Below are 13,187 nucleotides of genomic sequence, written 5' to 3'. Positions count from 1 at the left end.
AAAGATGTATAGCCTTAACAGACTCTTGGGGCAAGTGCTGTTAGCAAGCACCTTTGAAGGCCAGCACGGCACACGAGGGATGCGTGGCCAGCACCACGCGCGGCCACCTTTGTCTCCCTAGTGGCGATGTTTGAGGCTGAGTGGACTTAGGGGAGGCCGAGGACTCGTTCAGATAATCGTCACTGGTGTTGGCTGTCAGTGGGAATTGAACTCGGGTCGGCGGGTAAACCGCTGACACGCACGGCACGCACGCGCACACACGCACGTACACGCACCGATCTGGGTCGACTCAGATCGCCGCTTGCAGACTCTTTTTGACAGAAGCTGCCTCCCTCCGCAGGAGCGGTTGCTGGAGGAGGTGGCGACGTTGCGGGCAGATATGGACCAATGGAGGCTCAACCCGGGCTGCGAACCAATGCTGAGCAGGTGCGTGGCACCGGAGTAATTACACGGCGGTTGGCTCGTGGACAAGCGTCGCGCCCTCCGTGTTGTTGGCGCTGGCCCTCTGGTGGGAAAGTTTAAACCCAAAATGATGCTCCATTCTGCAACGCAGTGTGGGAACAAATTTGTTACGGGTGAAGTAGAGAAGCAGGTGTTGTTTCTATTTGCCGCTTCTTGATGCAAGTGATTTATAGACCAGTCTACCTTAAAAAATACAACACGGAATGCCTTGGCAATTTTTACAAGGCTCTATGTTCTGGCCTTTATGACTTCTAGGCTCTCCAAAGTCAAATGTCTTGAGCAATGGGGTGGTTCTCATCCTCCGCTTTACAGCCCTGAGCCAGAGGCAGGTTTCTCCAGTTAACCACCCACCCGTTAACTTCTCCATAGTGTTGTACTTAATTTTATCGACCTTTGTAGGGATGATGGGACTCGGGCCAACCCCCCCCTCCCCACTCCAACTAGGATTGAAACTCGCGGCCTTTTCCACTCCGAGCTGCTCGCTCGCCCGCTGAGCCACCTGGCCCTGTCCCACATTGGCGAGTGAACGGCAGCGTTACGCGAGAGCGTTTGAACGCAGGGTGGACAGGTGGGTGATTCTCTGTGCCTCGTCGTCATCGTTGCTGTCGTTGTTCGAAGGACGAGGCTTGGCAGTGCCCCCGACTTGGGCCTCACCATGCGGTCGGCGGCGATGGAGCCCATGGATCACTACTCCAACTCGAGCCTGGTCCACCGGCGGCCGCAGACCGGCAGGATCGTCGCGCTGCGTGAAGACCCGAGCAAGGTGGGGGTTTCGATTTGAAAGCTTTCGTGACTGCTGCAAGGATTCATCTTAGTTATTTCGGTAAAGTCACGTAGAATGGAAATAATAAAATAGTAAAAATAAAACATTGTAAAATAATTATTATAAAGTAATTATTATGTTTTGTTTTTATTATTTTATTATTTCCATTCTACGTGACTTTACCGAAAGAACCAAGATGAAGGTGGGGGTTGTTCACGCTCACGTCTTCGCAAGCTGTAGTGTGTGCACGTGTGGAAAATGGGGGTAACACTCGTCCAGTGGTTGGCGCACCTTGCGCTACAATCACCCGAGTCCTGAGCTCGATTCCCGGCCACGGCTGAGCGATATCTGAACTAATCCCGGGGGCGTCCTTAGATCCACCCGACCAGTGTCGTAAAGTATGGTCAAACGACCACTGTGACTGACGCAGTGTGAAATCTAGTGTGTGAAAAGGCTTTAATCTTATGGTGGAGTGACAAAGGCCTGTAAATGACTCTGAATATTCCATTTGGTTATTTACGTGTTATATTGTTGCTTGCGTACTGAAGAGCAAAGACTTATCAGGTAAAAAAATGTTTTTAATAGCCTCTACCTTACAACTGAGTGAACTCGACAAAAGTGACGGATGTACCCGGCCTCCGTAATAACTTCACAGCACTCTAGATAACTCGTTCAAATTGTTGTGCACATTTTCTGCCCGGTGGTCCAATTGCCGCACACGCTCGCTGCCAAGCTAATTTTTGGCCTAATCACCCCCACCACTTCTAGCCTCCACGGGACTAACAGCCTCATTTTATCCGCCGACAGGCATCAAAACTACTCTCGGCCACATCCTTAACAGGTTCCCAGCCAGCCGCCGTGCGATTACCCGAGCTGGTCTAAATTTGGTTGCACCATTACGGGGACGCATTTTTTTTTTTTTACCGTGAACGGCAAGCAAAGGAGAAGTACTCTCACCGTATCCCAAAAAAAATTCAAAGCGCGCCTCCGCGAGAACATTTGGCCCAAGTGCACCGGTGTTGATGTGCGTGCGTGCGCACGTTTTTGTACCTGTGCCGGCAGCCCGAGGTGTAGAGTCGTAGCGGTTAAGCTCGCTGTGTTTGCAATACCTGCGATTCGCAAATTAGAATTCCTTGCCACGCTTAAAAAAAAAACGGTGGCAATTGGCATCTGAAAATGGCTCAGCCGTTGCCTCGTTGGTTCGTGCAATTTGTAATCCGATTTGTAATGGATGAGGAACAGCGCTTTTATATTCTGCTGTTGGAGTAAGGGCACCTCCCCCCGCATCTTTCAGTCACGAGTCTTGATTCCCAACTGCAGATAACACCGGTGGTGAGTGATGTTTGAACCGGTCCTGAAAACCACCTCCGACTGAACACCTCCGAGGTTTGAAGCGGCTAAAATCTGTACTTGGAATTGCGTTTAAACGCCCGCACTGGGCCAACACAAGGTGGAAGGACTTTGGTGCCAGCTAGGCCACCTCCTTGTGCAGCATGCTTGCCCTAATATGCCACTCACTAACTCAAGCGATAAAGTGTGAATACAACAACGCAGTTGTACCAGACTCTGAAGTCCAGTTCGTTTACATTGAGCATCAATCGCCATCGCATTCCACCTACAATCCTGTTCGCCGCGAATGAGTCACCGTGAGTTTTTTTTTATTAACTTGTTTCGCAAATGGACACTGAGGCCATTTTGGAATGGGCACGGTTAAATGAAGAGTCGAACGCGAATTCAGGCAGAAAAACCTCAGAATGTGGTGGACTGCAGTGGAGCTGAAAGGCATAATTTATAGAACGGAGACTTCGCTGAACAAGCTCCCCAAGACGCCGTCGCTGGACTTTGTTTATTTACACTGAACGAGATGTTTCACTTTGCGTACATTGGTCCATTGTCACAGACCATGTAAGATCACATCCAATGTTGCGCGTTGCTGAAGTGATTTGTAGTTGTGTAGTATTGTGTCTGCATTATTTATAATGTCTACAAATGACTGTGAGACAGTCACGTGCCATTAATGAATTGTCACGTGAACAATACATGAAGAGCAGTTGTTATGTTGTCAGTAATTCAAGTGGTGGGCAAGTGGTAAACTGACCTCTTTCTTTTTTACCTAACATCATGCTCTCATGGAATGGAACATCGTGCCATGTAAGTTACAACGAGAATATTAAAATCAACAGTGGATTTTTATTTTGAATGCCGTTTGATGTAGGAATATTAATATGCTGTGATTTATTTAACTTGATTAATTTTGTTTATCTTTACTTATGTTTACTTTCCAATGCAGTACATTCTCTGGCTGTGTATTCAAGTATTTGACAACATTTTTTTTATATTCCCATAGCCATGCTCACTTTTTTGGGGATTTTGGTACGAGCCATTTCCATCAACGTTTGATCCAATTCATACAATATTAATTTAAGCTATGCATTTAGTCTGTGATTTTGACAAGTTGTTCATAACGATGGCTTCGCGTTATAAATAGAGGTTGAATTCACTCGTTCGCAGCTTTGTAATTGCAGTATAATTGTCGCAGGATTTTGAACGCGTTCAGCAAAATCCACAGACTGGCCCTCCTTCTCATGTTGCTGAAACGGAATGGTTTTACTGATCGGCTCCATTACTGGCATTGGAGACACTGCCACATTTTTACAAACTGACGAAAGAAAACAATTACGGTCATCACGATGGGAATCTGGGCTACAGTGGAGTTCATCGGATGTCCTTACTTCAGTCAACTCGCTGTTATTCAGATTAAAGGGGAATAGGGCTAGCCCAGATAAAAACAAAGACACAAACAATACAAAACATGCAAATTAACCTATAACAACCATATTTGCTGTTTACTGAAATTATCGTTTTAACAATTCTTAAAGCATTCTAGATTTGAAGCTTTCGTGACTGCAAGCATTCATACTCTTAGTTCTTTCGGTAAAGTCACGTAGGTAAAAAAATGAAATGAAAATTAATAAAAATTAAATAAAAATCACGACGTTTCGGAGGCAACACAAGTCTCCGTCATCAGGTGGGACCGTCACAGCCAGATTTGCTGCATCACCTTGATGCAGCAGTCATTTTTTTACCTACGTGACTTTACCGAAAGAACTAAGAGTATTCTTAAAGCAGTCCGTTTACCCGCCCCGACGTGTTTGCGGTCACATGGGCACTGATTGCGTTGACCCATTGCGAGTGAGGAGTAGCCACTGATCAAACCTAAATTGAAAACTCATTTCTCTAGAACATCTTTCTGTGTTTAGTTTGTTGTCCTTCCCCCGCACCTCCGATGAGCACTGTTGGCTACATACGGTGCGAAAGGTAGTTCAACACACATACTAATCAGGATGTGCACAAACAAAACACATGCAGGCAATGGACCGCACGTTGGTGGACCTGACGGTTACCAGTTAACGAAAACGAGTGGGTGTGGGGGGGGGGGAAGATGGTGGGGGGGGGGGGGAAAGAGGGGGGAAATTGGGGGTAGCGCCGTCGAGCGATGCGCTCGGCGCCCTGTCGCGCGGACCCTGACCCCCCCCCCTCCCCTTTCCCCCATGCGGCGCCGCCGCTGCAGGTGCACACCCTGAACGAGCAGGCGTGGCAGCGTGCCCAGCAGGCGAGCGTGCTGGCGAGCGTGGCGCACGCCTTCGAGAGCGACCCCGAGGGGTCGGACGAGGACGAGCGCGAGACGGTGTTCAGCGCCGCCGACCTCCTGTCGCCCGTCGGCCACTCGGACGCGCACACGCTGGCGCGCCGCCTGCAGCAGCAGCTGGACGCCATCAACCAGGAAATCCGGTGAGCTCGACGGCGGTTGGCGCCGCCGCGCTCCACGCACGCCGAGCGTGGGGGGCCCGCCTTCCGCCTGGACGTCCGTCGGAAGCCGCGGGCGCAGGGGTTACCGTGCCGCGGCGACGTTGCGTTCGATCGCCGGCCGTGGCAAACGTTCGTTGTTAGCGCTTCTGGGCTTCCCCCCCCCCCACCCACTTCGCCAATCTGCGCCAAGCGGTGCTGTGAAGCGCTTTCGAGGTTCGGGTTAGGGACGTCGTCATATTGACTGGAAAGAAAGGTGAGCGGGGCTTGAATAGACCGCAGCGCTAGAAAGGGGGATGGTGGTGGCCGCTCGTGTGCAGGAACTTCATCGGATCCTTGGATCGTGAGACCCCGAGGGATGACGGCAGCTTGGGGGAAGGCTTCATCTAGCAGCGAATAGAGCACGCGCATAACGTGTCTCACACCACCCCACGTTAACGGAAGGCCGAGTTTAACGACACGTCGCTGCGGTGCACCGGCCCCTTGACGTTGTCGCTGCCTGCCACGAGTTCGCTCGGTGACGGCCGTGGCCATGTGTGCGGGCGCATCCGTGCTGAGCAGGCTGATCCAGGAGGAGAAGGAGTCGACGGAGCAGCTGGCGGAGGAGATCGAGATCCGCGTGGGCGGCAGCAGCAGCAGCGGCGGCAGCAGCACCATGCCCATGCCACGGCTGCGATCGGCGCGCTCCATCCCCGGCTCGCTCACTGCCACCGCCACGCTCGCTACCAACTCGGCGCCCGTCAGCGGATACGCCACGCCCAAGCGGCTCACGCACAGCCCCGCGCACGACCCGGACCGCCATGGGGCCATGACGCTGGTAACGAGCGGCGCGTGCGAGCGGCGCGTGTACGTTACCACGCCGACCCGGTTGCCCCGCCGAGCGCTCGTACGTAACGTAGGCTCGTTAGGAAATAGCCAAGTCACCGCTCGGACCCTGTGTTCGGCATTTACAGGTACAGGCCGATATTGTCGATCTGCTGCTGAGTTGGATGAGGGCCTACCCCCCGCCACCCGTCCCCCCCCACGCCTTGTGAGCCGTCAGCGCTATTTGACCGTCCGTCGTTCACCACGCTGGTCAGTGCGAGTTGGTGAAGATGGAGAGCGGTACAACGGTGGATGTGTGCCGCACTAGCCACGATACCTGTTGATTGCACGATTGCACGATTGCGTGCGGAGGTCAGCCGTGCTAAAACGCCATCCGAGCTCAACCTGGAACGCGCCCGATCTCGTCCGATCTGGTGAAGGAAGGCCCCAACCTGATTGGGTCATGAATATGATCCCGTTCTGCAGGTCTTTCCGAGGACCACATGTTTATGACTCATGAATGTGATTGCCTGTTAACGTTGTTCAGGAGGAAGCCCCCATTGTAAATCTGGCTCATCTGTACGGCCCATCGCACCAAATTGTCAACGGGATCTGGTGTCACTAGGCCTGCAGATGAACCTCACATTTTTTGCCAACAATAGGTCTCATATAACCCAGGCCTAGGGCACAGGCCTTCATTGCCACACTTGGGAAAATGTGGTTATTTTTGGAGCCAGAATCATGAACAGCGAGCCCTGTTCTCACAAAAGCCGTGCGTGGTGGCCTTTACTCGACGCTGACCACCTTTTTTCATCAGCTTGAGCGGGATAAAACCCTTCCATTCGCTGGGAATGTATAACGACGATAAATCCACCAGAATTTAGGGGCAAACGATTGCCGAAGCCTTGCTTCATCTCCACGTGCTCTCTGTGCCGAGAAATAAATAAATTAATCTACTTCTCTCAATTCAATGGTCGTGGCTTTGTATTGATCTTTGAGCTCGGAAAGAGCACAGCGACGGTGCCATAACAGCGTATGACCTCAAATAAATCCGTGGCCCTTTATTTTTTCCTTCTCCTTCCGACTGTCAGAGGTCACTCTGATTTTTATATGGTCACAGAATAATTGTATGTCATGACAAAACGGTTAACCAACAAAAAAAAACCCAAAATCTATACGGTGAGAAATGTGTTAAAATTGTAGTAAACGCCTACCACTGTGGTAGCACGTCATTACTATTCCTCATTTTCAACATTTTGAGTACGTACGATTTTCATGAAATTTTTAGACTTGAACATAAATCGGCATTTTTACCGCTGTTGGGCGTAATTGCGGAAACATACTTCAGAATTGCTCAATGGTGATTACTTGTGCAAACAAAACTTTTGGTGGCATTCATTTCCCGTTTACAATCCTGAGCTCATGATGCAAATTCTACATTTCAATGGTAGGGCCAGGTCTTTCCATATAATAATTAACCTATAATTTCCACAAATGTTTGTAGGAACCTTCCCCATCACTGATTCGGTTGTGTGTGTGTGTGGTGTCTCAAAATTGTTGATTCACGGTAAAATGCAAAGCATGTCTGTAATATTTGCCACAGTTTAGACGTCACGATTATAAACTCTAAATTTTTTCCGCACTCCTTCACTGTTGATTCTTTTTTTCTTTTATTGCTGTCGTTCCACTCAGCCTAGTGATTTAAGGAAGCATCATAGGAAGGTAACCGTGTATCCCTTTTGATGTTATGCTTTCCGTAGGCGTCACTATTATTTGCATTATGAATTTTTTTTTTTCTTAGTTTTTTCCCCGCGTTTGTGCCACGTTGTACGCTCAATGTTTGTGAAGTTTTTGCGACGATGGGATTTGCACTGAAACGATTAAAATAAATCTGCTGTTGCTGCTGGCAGCCGTTGTAGCTGAAAACGATTCTCAGGTTCTGAAGTGGGATTCGGTTTCAATGGTCAGAAGAAAGATAAATACTGGACGAGTTTATTGCGTTAATCAGCAATGATATTCGCACTTCTTTTTGGTTCTTTCGGTAAAGTCACGTAGAAGGAAAATAATAAAATAATAAAAATAAAACATATTGAAATAATTCTCACGATGTTTCGGCCACAACGCAAGCAGCCGTCTTCAGGTAGAGAACAGGTCTGTCCTTCTACGTGACTTTACCGAAAGAACCAAGAAGATGAATCCCTGCAGTCACGAAAGCTTTAAATCGAAAAATATTCGCACTTGTTTAAAACATCTCCGTACTTACGGTTGCATTCTTCAAAAAACATATTTGCAGGCCACTTTACAAAACCATTGTGCTAAAGTAATTCTTCCTGGTCACTGAATGGGTCTGGAATCGCTAGAATTATTATGTCGGATTTGCAGCCACTTGCCAAGTGATTAAATATTTCGCCTGCTTTGCGACTGTGAGCCAAACGTCATTTTGACTTGCAGCGTCGGTAAAGCAACAAGTGGGATGTTTTTAAGCGGCATGGCCATGCATGCTTACAGTCGCTTTGTCAATCCACCGCTGGGCTTTCCCACGGCGAGTGTATCCTATTTCACCATACTTTACCACCCCTGGTCAGTGCGAGTTGGTGACGGTGTGGAACATAGGCGCGGGTGTACGGTACAGTACAACGGAATTTGCTGCACTGTCCTCTGCTAACAATGCAGCCCCCTAGCAGCTGACAATACCCCACTATCCAATAATTGTGCCGGCTCAGACCTGCTTAGCTTCTCATATCGGTATATCAGAGCTAAATTATTTTTGAATAAAGTATGTGATCCTTAAAAACAATCCGGTATTAATAGAACAATAGTTAAAACAAACTTAAATAATTTTGGCACTTTCAATCGTCATGTCTATCGCCATGACGATTTAAGTCTTGTCATTAACTTTAACGTTATAGTTTTTGGTACCGGAGTGTTGGTGCATTGCAAGTGATCGCTAAAAAACTCACAATTTTAAACTTCGGCATCGGCAGTTGTGACGCCACTGATTGTTATAATTCCAGTCCTTGTTTTGAATCTTAAATAAATTGGAACATGTCGCAAGCTAATCACAAACATGTATAATCAGCCGATGGCAGTTCCCTTACGACAGCTTGTATGTAAATAATGCTTCCGATTTACACTTCCTCTGAATTAATCGGGTATAAAATGAAACGTAAATTTTTTTTTTTATAAAAAAAAGGCATCAAATTCATGGTGCATAATGTATATTATATCATCAGCAGTGCAGAAACATTTTTAATGCGTTATTTTTAATCTCTTGTTGATTTTTGTTGTTGTTTATTTTTTCAAATTACAATTTATTTTTATGCAGCTAATGCGTGTCGTGGGAAGTTTACTTGTGCTTTGTGTGCTTTTTAGCTTTCATGAAGGAACACAGAGGGCTTGCAATAATCATTAAAAAAAAACACGTAATTAATTCTATCCATTCGCTGCCAAACTTTTCAACGTACGTCACATTTCGGGGGCGTCTTTTGAGATGAAAAACGTGTTTAAAAACTCAATATATTTTCCCCTCATCCCCCTTTCCGACACCCTCCCACCCCCCCCTCTGTGTTTCTGAATGATATGCGGAGAGCCGTTGCCGTTAGAGAAATTCACGCAATTCTTAAACGCCAATTGCCTTCTAGCACTCCCACCAATTTCTTCCGGAGCAGTATTCTTTCTCAATATTTTGATTGCGAGATTTCGCTTTGTAGCTCTCAAAGTGATATTTGACGAACGCTCAAAACAAACACGTTCAAAGTGCGCTTTCCCCACTTTCGGCTCGTGAAATTGTAACGATCTGCGGAAAACCATTACCAAACTTTGTTCCTTTTAAAGGAGTGATTCTGAGTGACGTCTTAATTTAACTGCTCTCTCTCTCTCTCTGGCTTGAATCGATCAAATTCGTATTTCCTTCGGAAATAAAATATCCGTGCGCTCCACAGTGGGAGATAACCAGAGAGAGAGAGAGGCTGAATGGTGGTTTATGTCAGATGGAGCGTTCACGGAAGTTCTCGCGTCAATGCATCATATCAATTAACATGACTATAACACATTTGGCGATAGTACGTCCGCATGCCATTGATAATGCTTGCATACAATTGGCTGTGCACTGCTTTCATCGAGCGCTTTGTACGGTCTTGACCGATTATGGATCTCAGAATGACGCAAAGTTGCAAGCTTTGACACAATTGCCTTTTTTTAGCGCATTTCCTCGATATTTTGTACGCGCGCGTGCTTTACGAGCGTTGTACCAACGTGTACTTGGTGTCCCGCCACCCAACCCATCACCACCACCACCCATTGACCCACCGCCACCAGCTCTGCGCGCCCACGTGAAAAAACACTCGCTGCCCCGCCTTAGCGAACGTTCCCCTCGGCTCTTCCGCAGGCCGGCGGGGCGCGGGACGACCCGAGGGAGGACAAGGCAACGATACGGTGCGAGACGTCGCCACCGCCCAGCCCGAGGGTGGGCGCCGAGAAGGGCGCGCAGCTCACGCGCTCGGCCAGCCAGGAGGAACTCCGAGGGTACGTGTGTGTGTGCGCGTGCGTGTGTGTGCGTCGGCCGGACGGGCGGGCGGGTCCGCTGTGTTGCGCTCGGTACCGGTGGCTCAGAAGAGACAGCACCGCACGTACGTATGAAAATGTGTGTACGTTGGGGGGAGCGGCCAACACCAGTGATGATTATCTGAGCTGGTCCTGGGCCTCCCCAAGGTCGACTCAGCCTCAGTTGAGTACCTGGTGCGATGTGAAAAAACATTGCCACTAGGGAGACAAAGGCAGCCGGGCATGGTGCTGGCCACCCACGCCCTGTCTTGCGTGGCGTTCCAGCCTTCATAGGTGCTCGCTAACAGCACCTATCCCACCAACAGTGTGTTAAGACTCTTTGGGGGAACTATGCCGTTGTATTAATGTTGAACTTCTTTCGCACCGTACGTAGCTAACCAAGGTGCGGATCCATTGGCACAACGGAGTTTCGCACACCTCCGGTTAGCACAGTTGGCTATGTACGCTGCGAAAGAAGTTCAACAATACTTACATATTTCCATGACGGTCCTGGGTTACGGACATTAAAAGCAGGTGTCGAACAGCATAGTTGTCGAATTGTTTTAGATTGTCATAATAAGTTCCGGCCCTTGTTGAATCCATTGTTGGATGAAAGCTTCCCTCTGCCCTTTTGGCAATGGGGGGGGGGGGCGGGGGAGGGGTTATTTGACTCTCTGGTCTATGATTAATGACGTAAATGTCACGTTATACATATTTTTTGTGGTTGTAATAATTTGGTATTCTCACAGTAAAATTGTTGTACTTTCATAAACACCACATGTTCAATTAATGAATGAAAATCAAAGTAAAAAATGGCAAAGCACCAATCTTAGATAATTCTTGAGTTATGACGTGAAAAAAATGACTAGCTTCAATGTTTACATTTTTGTAAATTTACATTATTTACAAAAAAATCCCCAGTAAGGCCAGGCACTGGCCTTATTGGAAACAGTCTTGAGCCAAATGCGCCTCTGCCATCGCACAGCAGAGAGATTTGTTGACTTGGCATTCCAGCGGCAGTGAATCTCACATTGTCCACCTACCCGCTGAATCTACTACGGCTGGAGCCGCACAATTGCCAAGACGCTGATTGTGCGAAGACGCCCTGGCACCGCTGAGCAATCCTAGCTACTCGGCGTTCCATCTCACCCAAAGCGCCTTTCGCAAGTTGCGTTTCGTGTCGCGGGCTTTTATTTGTCCGCTAAATAGGCCGAGGATTTTTGCAGATCGAGCGGAGACCACTACACTAAATGTATGTCATTTCGCAGAACTCTTGCCATTTTTAGTGGGGGTGTCGGGGGGGGGGGACCTTTTGTTGCAGGCCATGCCAAAGCCCTAGAGATAGACATCAACAGTCATGGTTTTACGGCACACAACAAAAACGCACACATTGCTTATGTTGCGGCGCCCATTTAAGATGGTGTCGTTCATCGTGATATAGCTTCCCTCGCGCTGGAGGGTTTCCCGTCCGGTGCTTAAATCATAACTCCACTGTTGCTTAAATCCGGATCGCCGACAGATAACACTGTCAAAAAACGCAGGCTGTTTACTCGCGGACATTAATCCACGGCCACTAAACTGTCCGCAAATTGCAGCGCAGACACTTACTTGGTTTGTCATTGTGAACTGTGGGGCTTGCACAAGCTGTCTGGTGAGTGGAGTTCACCAGAGCCTCTGTCGCCTATTAAGCCAACGACGGTGGTGGTGTGCCCTGGGTCCACGCGGTGCTTTTCCAAACCAATCAAATTTACGAGTCCCTCTTGCCAATAAACTCCTTGCCTTTCCTAGACATGCATGGCAATCCTTGCCGAAGGCCTTGCCATGCCCCCTCAGTCAAAAGGGGCTTGTTTGACGGTGCCGGTCAGTGCGCGGAGTCGTGAAAGAAGGGACCTAGAACTGGTCCGGATATCACTCATCACTGATGTTAGCCGTGGCTGGGAATCGAACTCTGGTCGCCGAGTTCATCGCTCAGCGTGCTAACCGCTGCGCCACCGCTCGTGCCCCTAATCAGTCAACCAGTCTGATGCACTGTGATGGACAGCTGAGAACAAAAAGTCTCGTTATTGCGTTGACAAATGTGTAAATATGTTCCTATACATGCATTGCAATGAGAAATAAGATGATGCAACTTAAACATTGTCGCGCTTTCTCCTGCCTTGCTAGGATAACCTACAGCTAACTGTTGTTTTGACGCTATAAGTGCACGTGCTGTATCCGTGCCTAATTATGGATGCATAATAATACGGACATTATTTTACAGGATGTAAATATATCAGTGCATTGCACTGATATAAGGAAAGATGAGCACGTACTATTACGAGTGTGAAGAAGAGTGGGCTTGAGCCGGCCATGGGAATGAATAGGAGCTGATGACCAAGTCAGGTGACAGATTGGCATCTCACAACGTATCCAGAACTGCGACGGCTGCAGAAGGTCCATTGCCCTAAGCGCATAATGCGCATTCATAATATACGTTGACTCATTAATCCCCCACCCCCACTTTGCACAAGAGCGCAGAAGTGTGGTCACCACATCTACGCCTCTATATCAGGAGCGAAACAGACTTCTCCACAAATCTGGCTGTCGCCTGATGATGCCGGTTGTAATTACTGGCGAAACGTCGTACTCAGTTTGTAAATGTTGTGGCTTGGCTCTCCAACACACCGGCGTGCTGTACTAGTGACGAATTGGCCACGTTCTGTTTATGTGACAACCCTTACTAGTTGGCTGTGTCGGGTGGTGGCGGGTTTTAAAGACACATTTATGTATTGACGCGATCTAACCCAAAAAAAACTCTACTATGAGTGGT

The 13,187-nt window shown here is 48.3% G+C and overlaps 1 protein-coding gene across 8 annotated transcripts in view; it reads left to right on the top strand.

Moving 5' to 3' along the window:
- The window catches only part of LOC144936498 (liprin-alpha-1-like), a 277,198-nt gene that overhangs the window by 224,977 nt on the left and 39,034 nt on the right, over nt 1-13,187 (top strand). For 5 of the 8 annotated variants that reach the window (XM_078863617.1, XM_078863612.1, XM_078863615.1 and 2 more), the window contains 6 exons: nt 341-426; nt 1,081-1,225; nt 4,797-5,017; nt 5,594-5,849; nt 7,529-7,558; nt 10,224-10,360. In XM_078863617.1, the coding sequence (XP_078719743.1) occupies nt 341-426; nt 1,081-1,225; nt 4,797-5,017; nt 5,594-5,849; nt 7,529-7,558; nt 10,224-10,360 (875 nt within the window). The remainder of the gene's footprint in view (nt 1-340; nt 427-1,080; nt 1,226-4,796; nt 5,018-5,593; nt 5,850-7,528; nt 7,559-10,223; nt 10,361-13,187) is intronic. The other 3 variants (XM_078863618.1, XM_078863614.1, XM_078863613.1) reach the window with 2 other exon arrangements.

Source organism: Lampetra fluviatilis, chromosome 16 (assembly GCF_964198595.1).
Source record: "Lampetra fluviatilis chromosome 16, kcLamFluv1.1, whole genome shotgun sequence".
Classification (NCBI taxonomy): Eukaryota; Metazoa; Chordata; class Hyperoartia; order Petromyzontiformes; family Petromyzontidae; genus Lampetra; species Lampetra fluviatilis.
The sequence above is the reverse complement of the archived record's forward strand: the minus strand, read 5'-3'. Positions and strand labels throughout refer to the sequence as shown.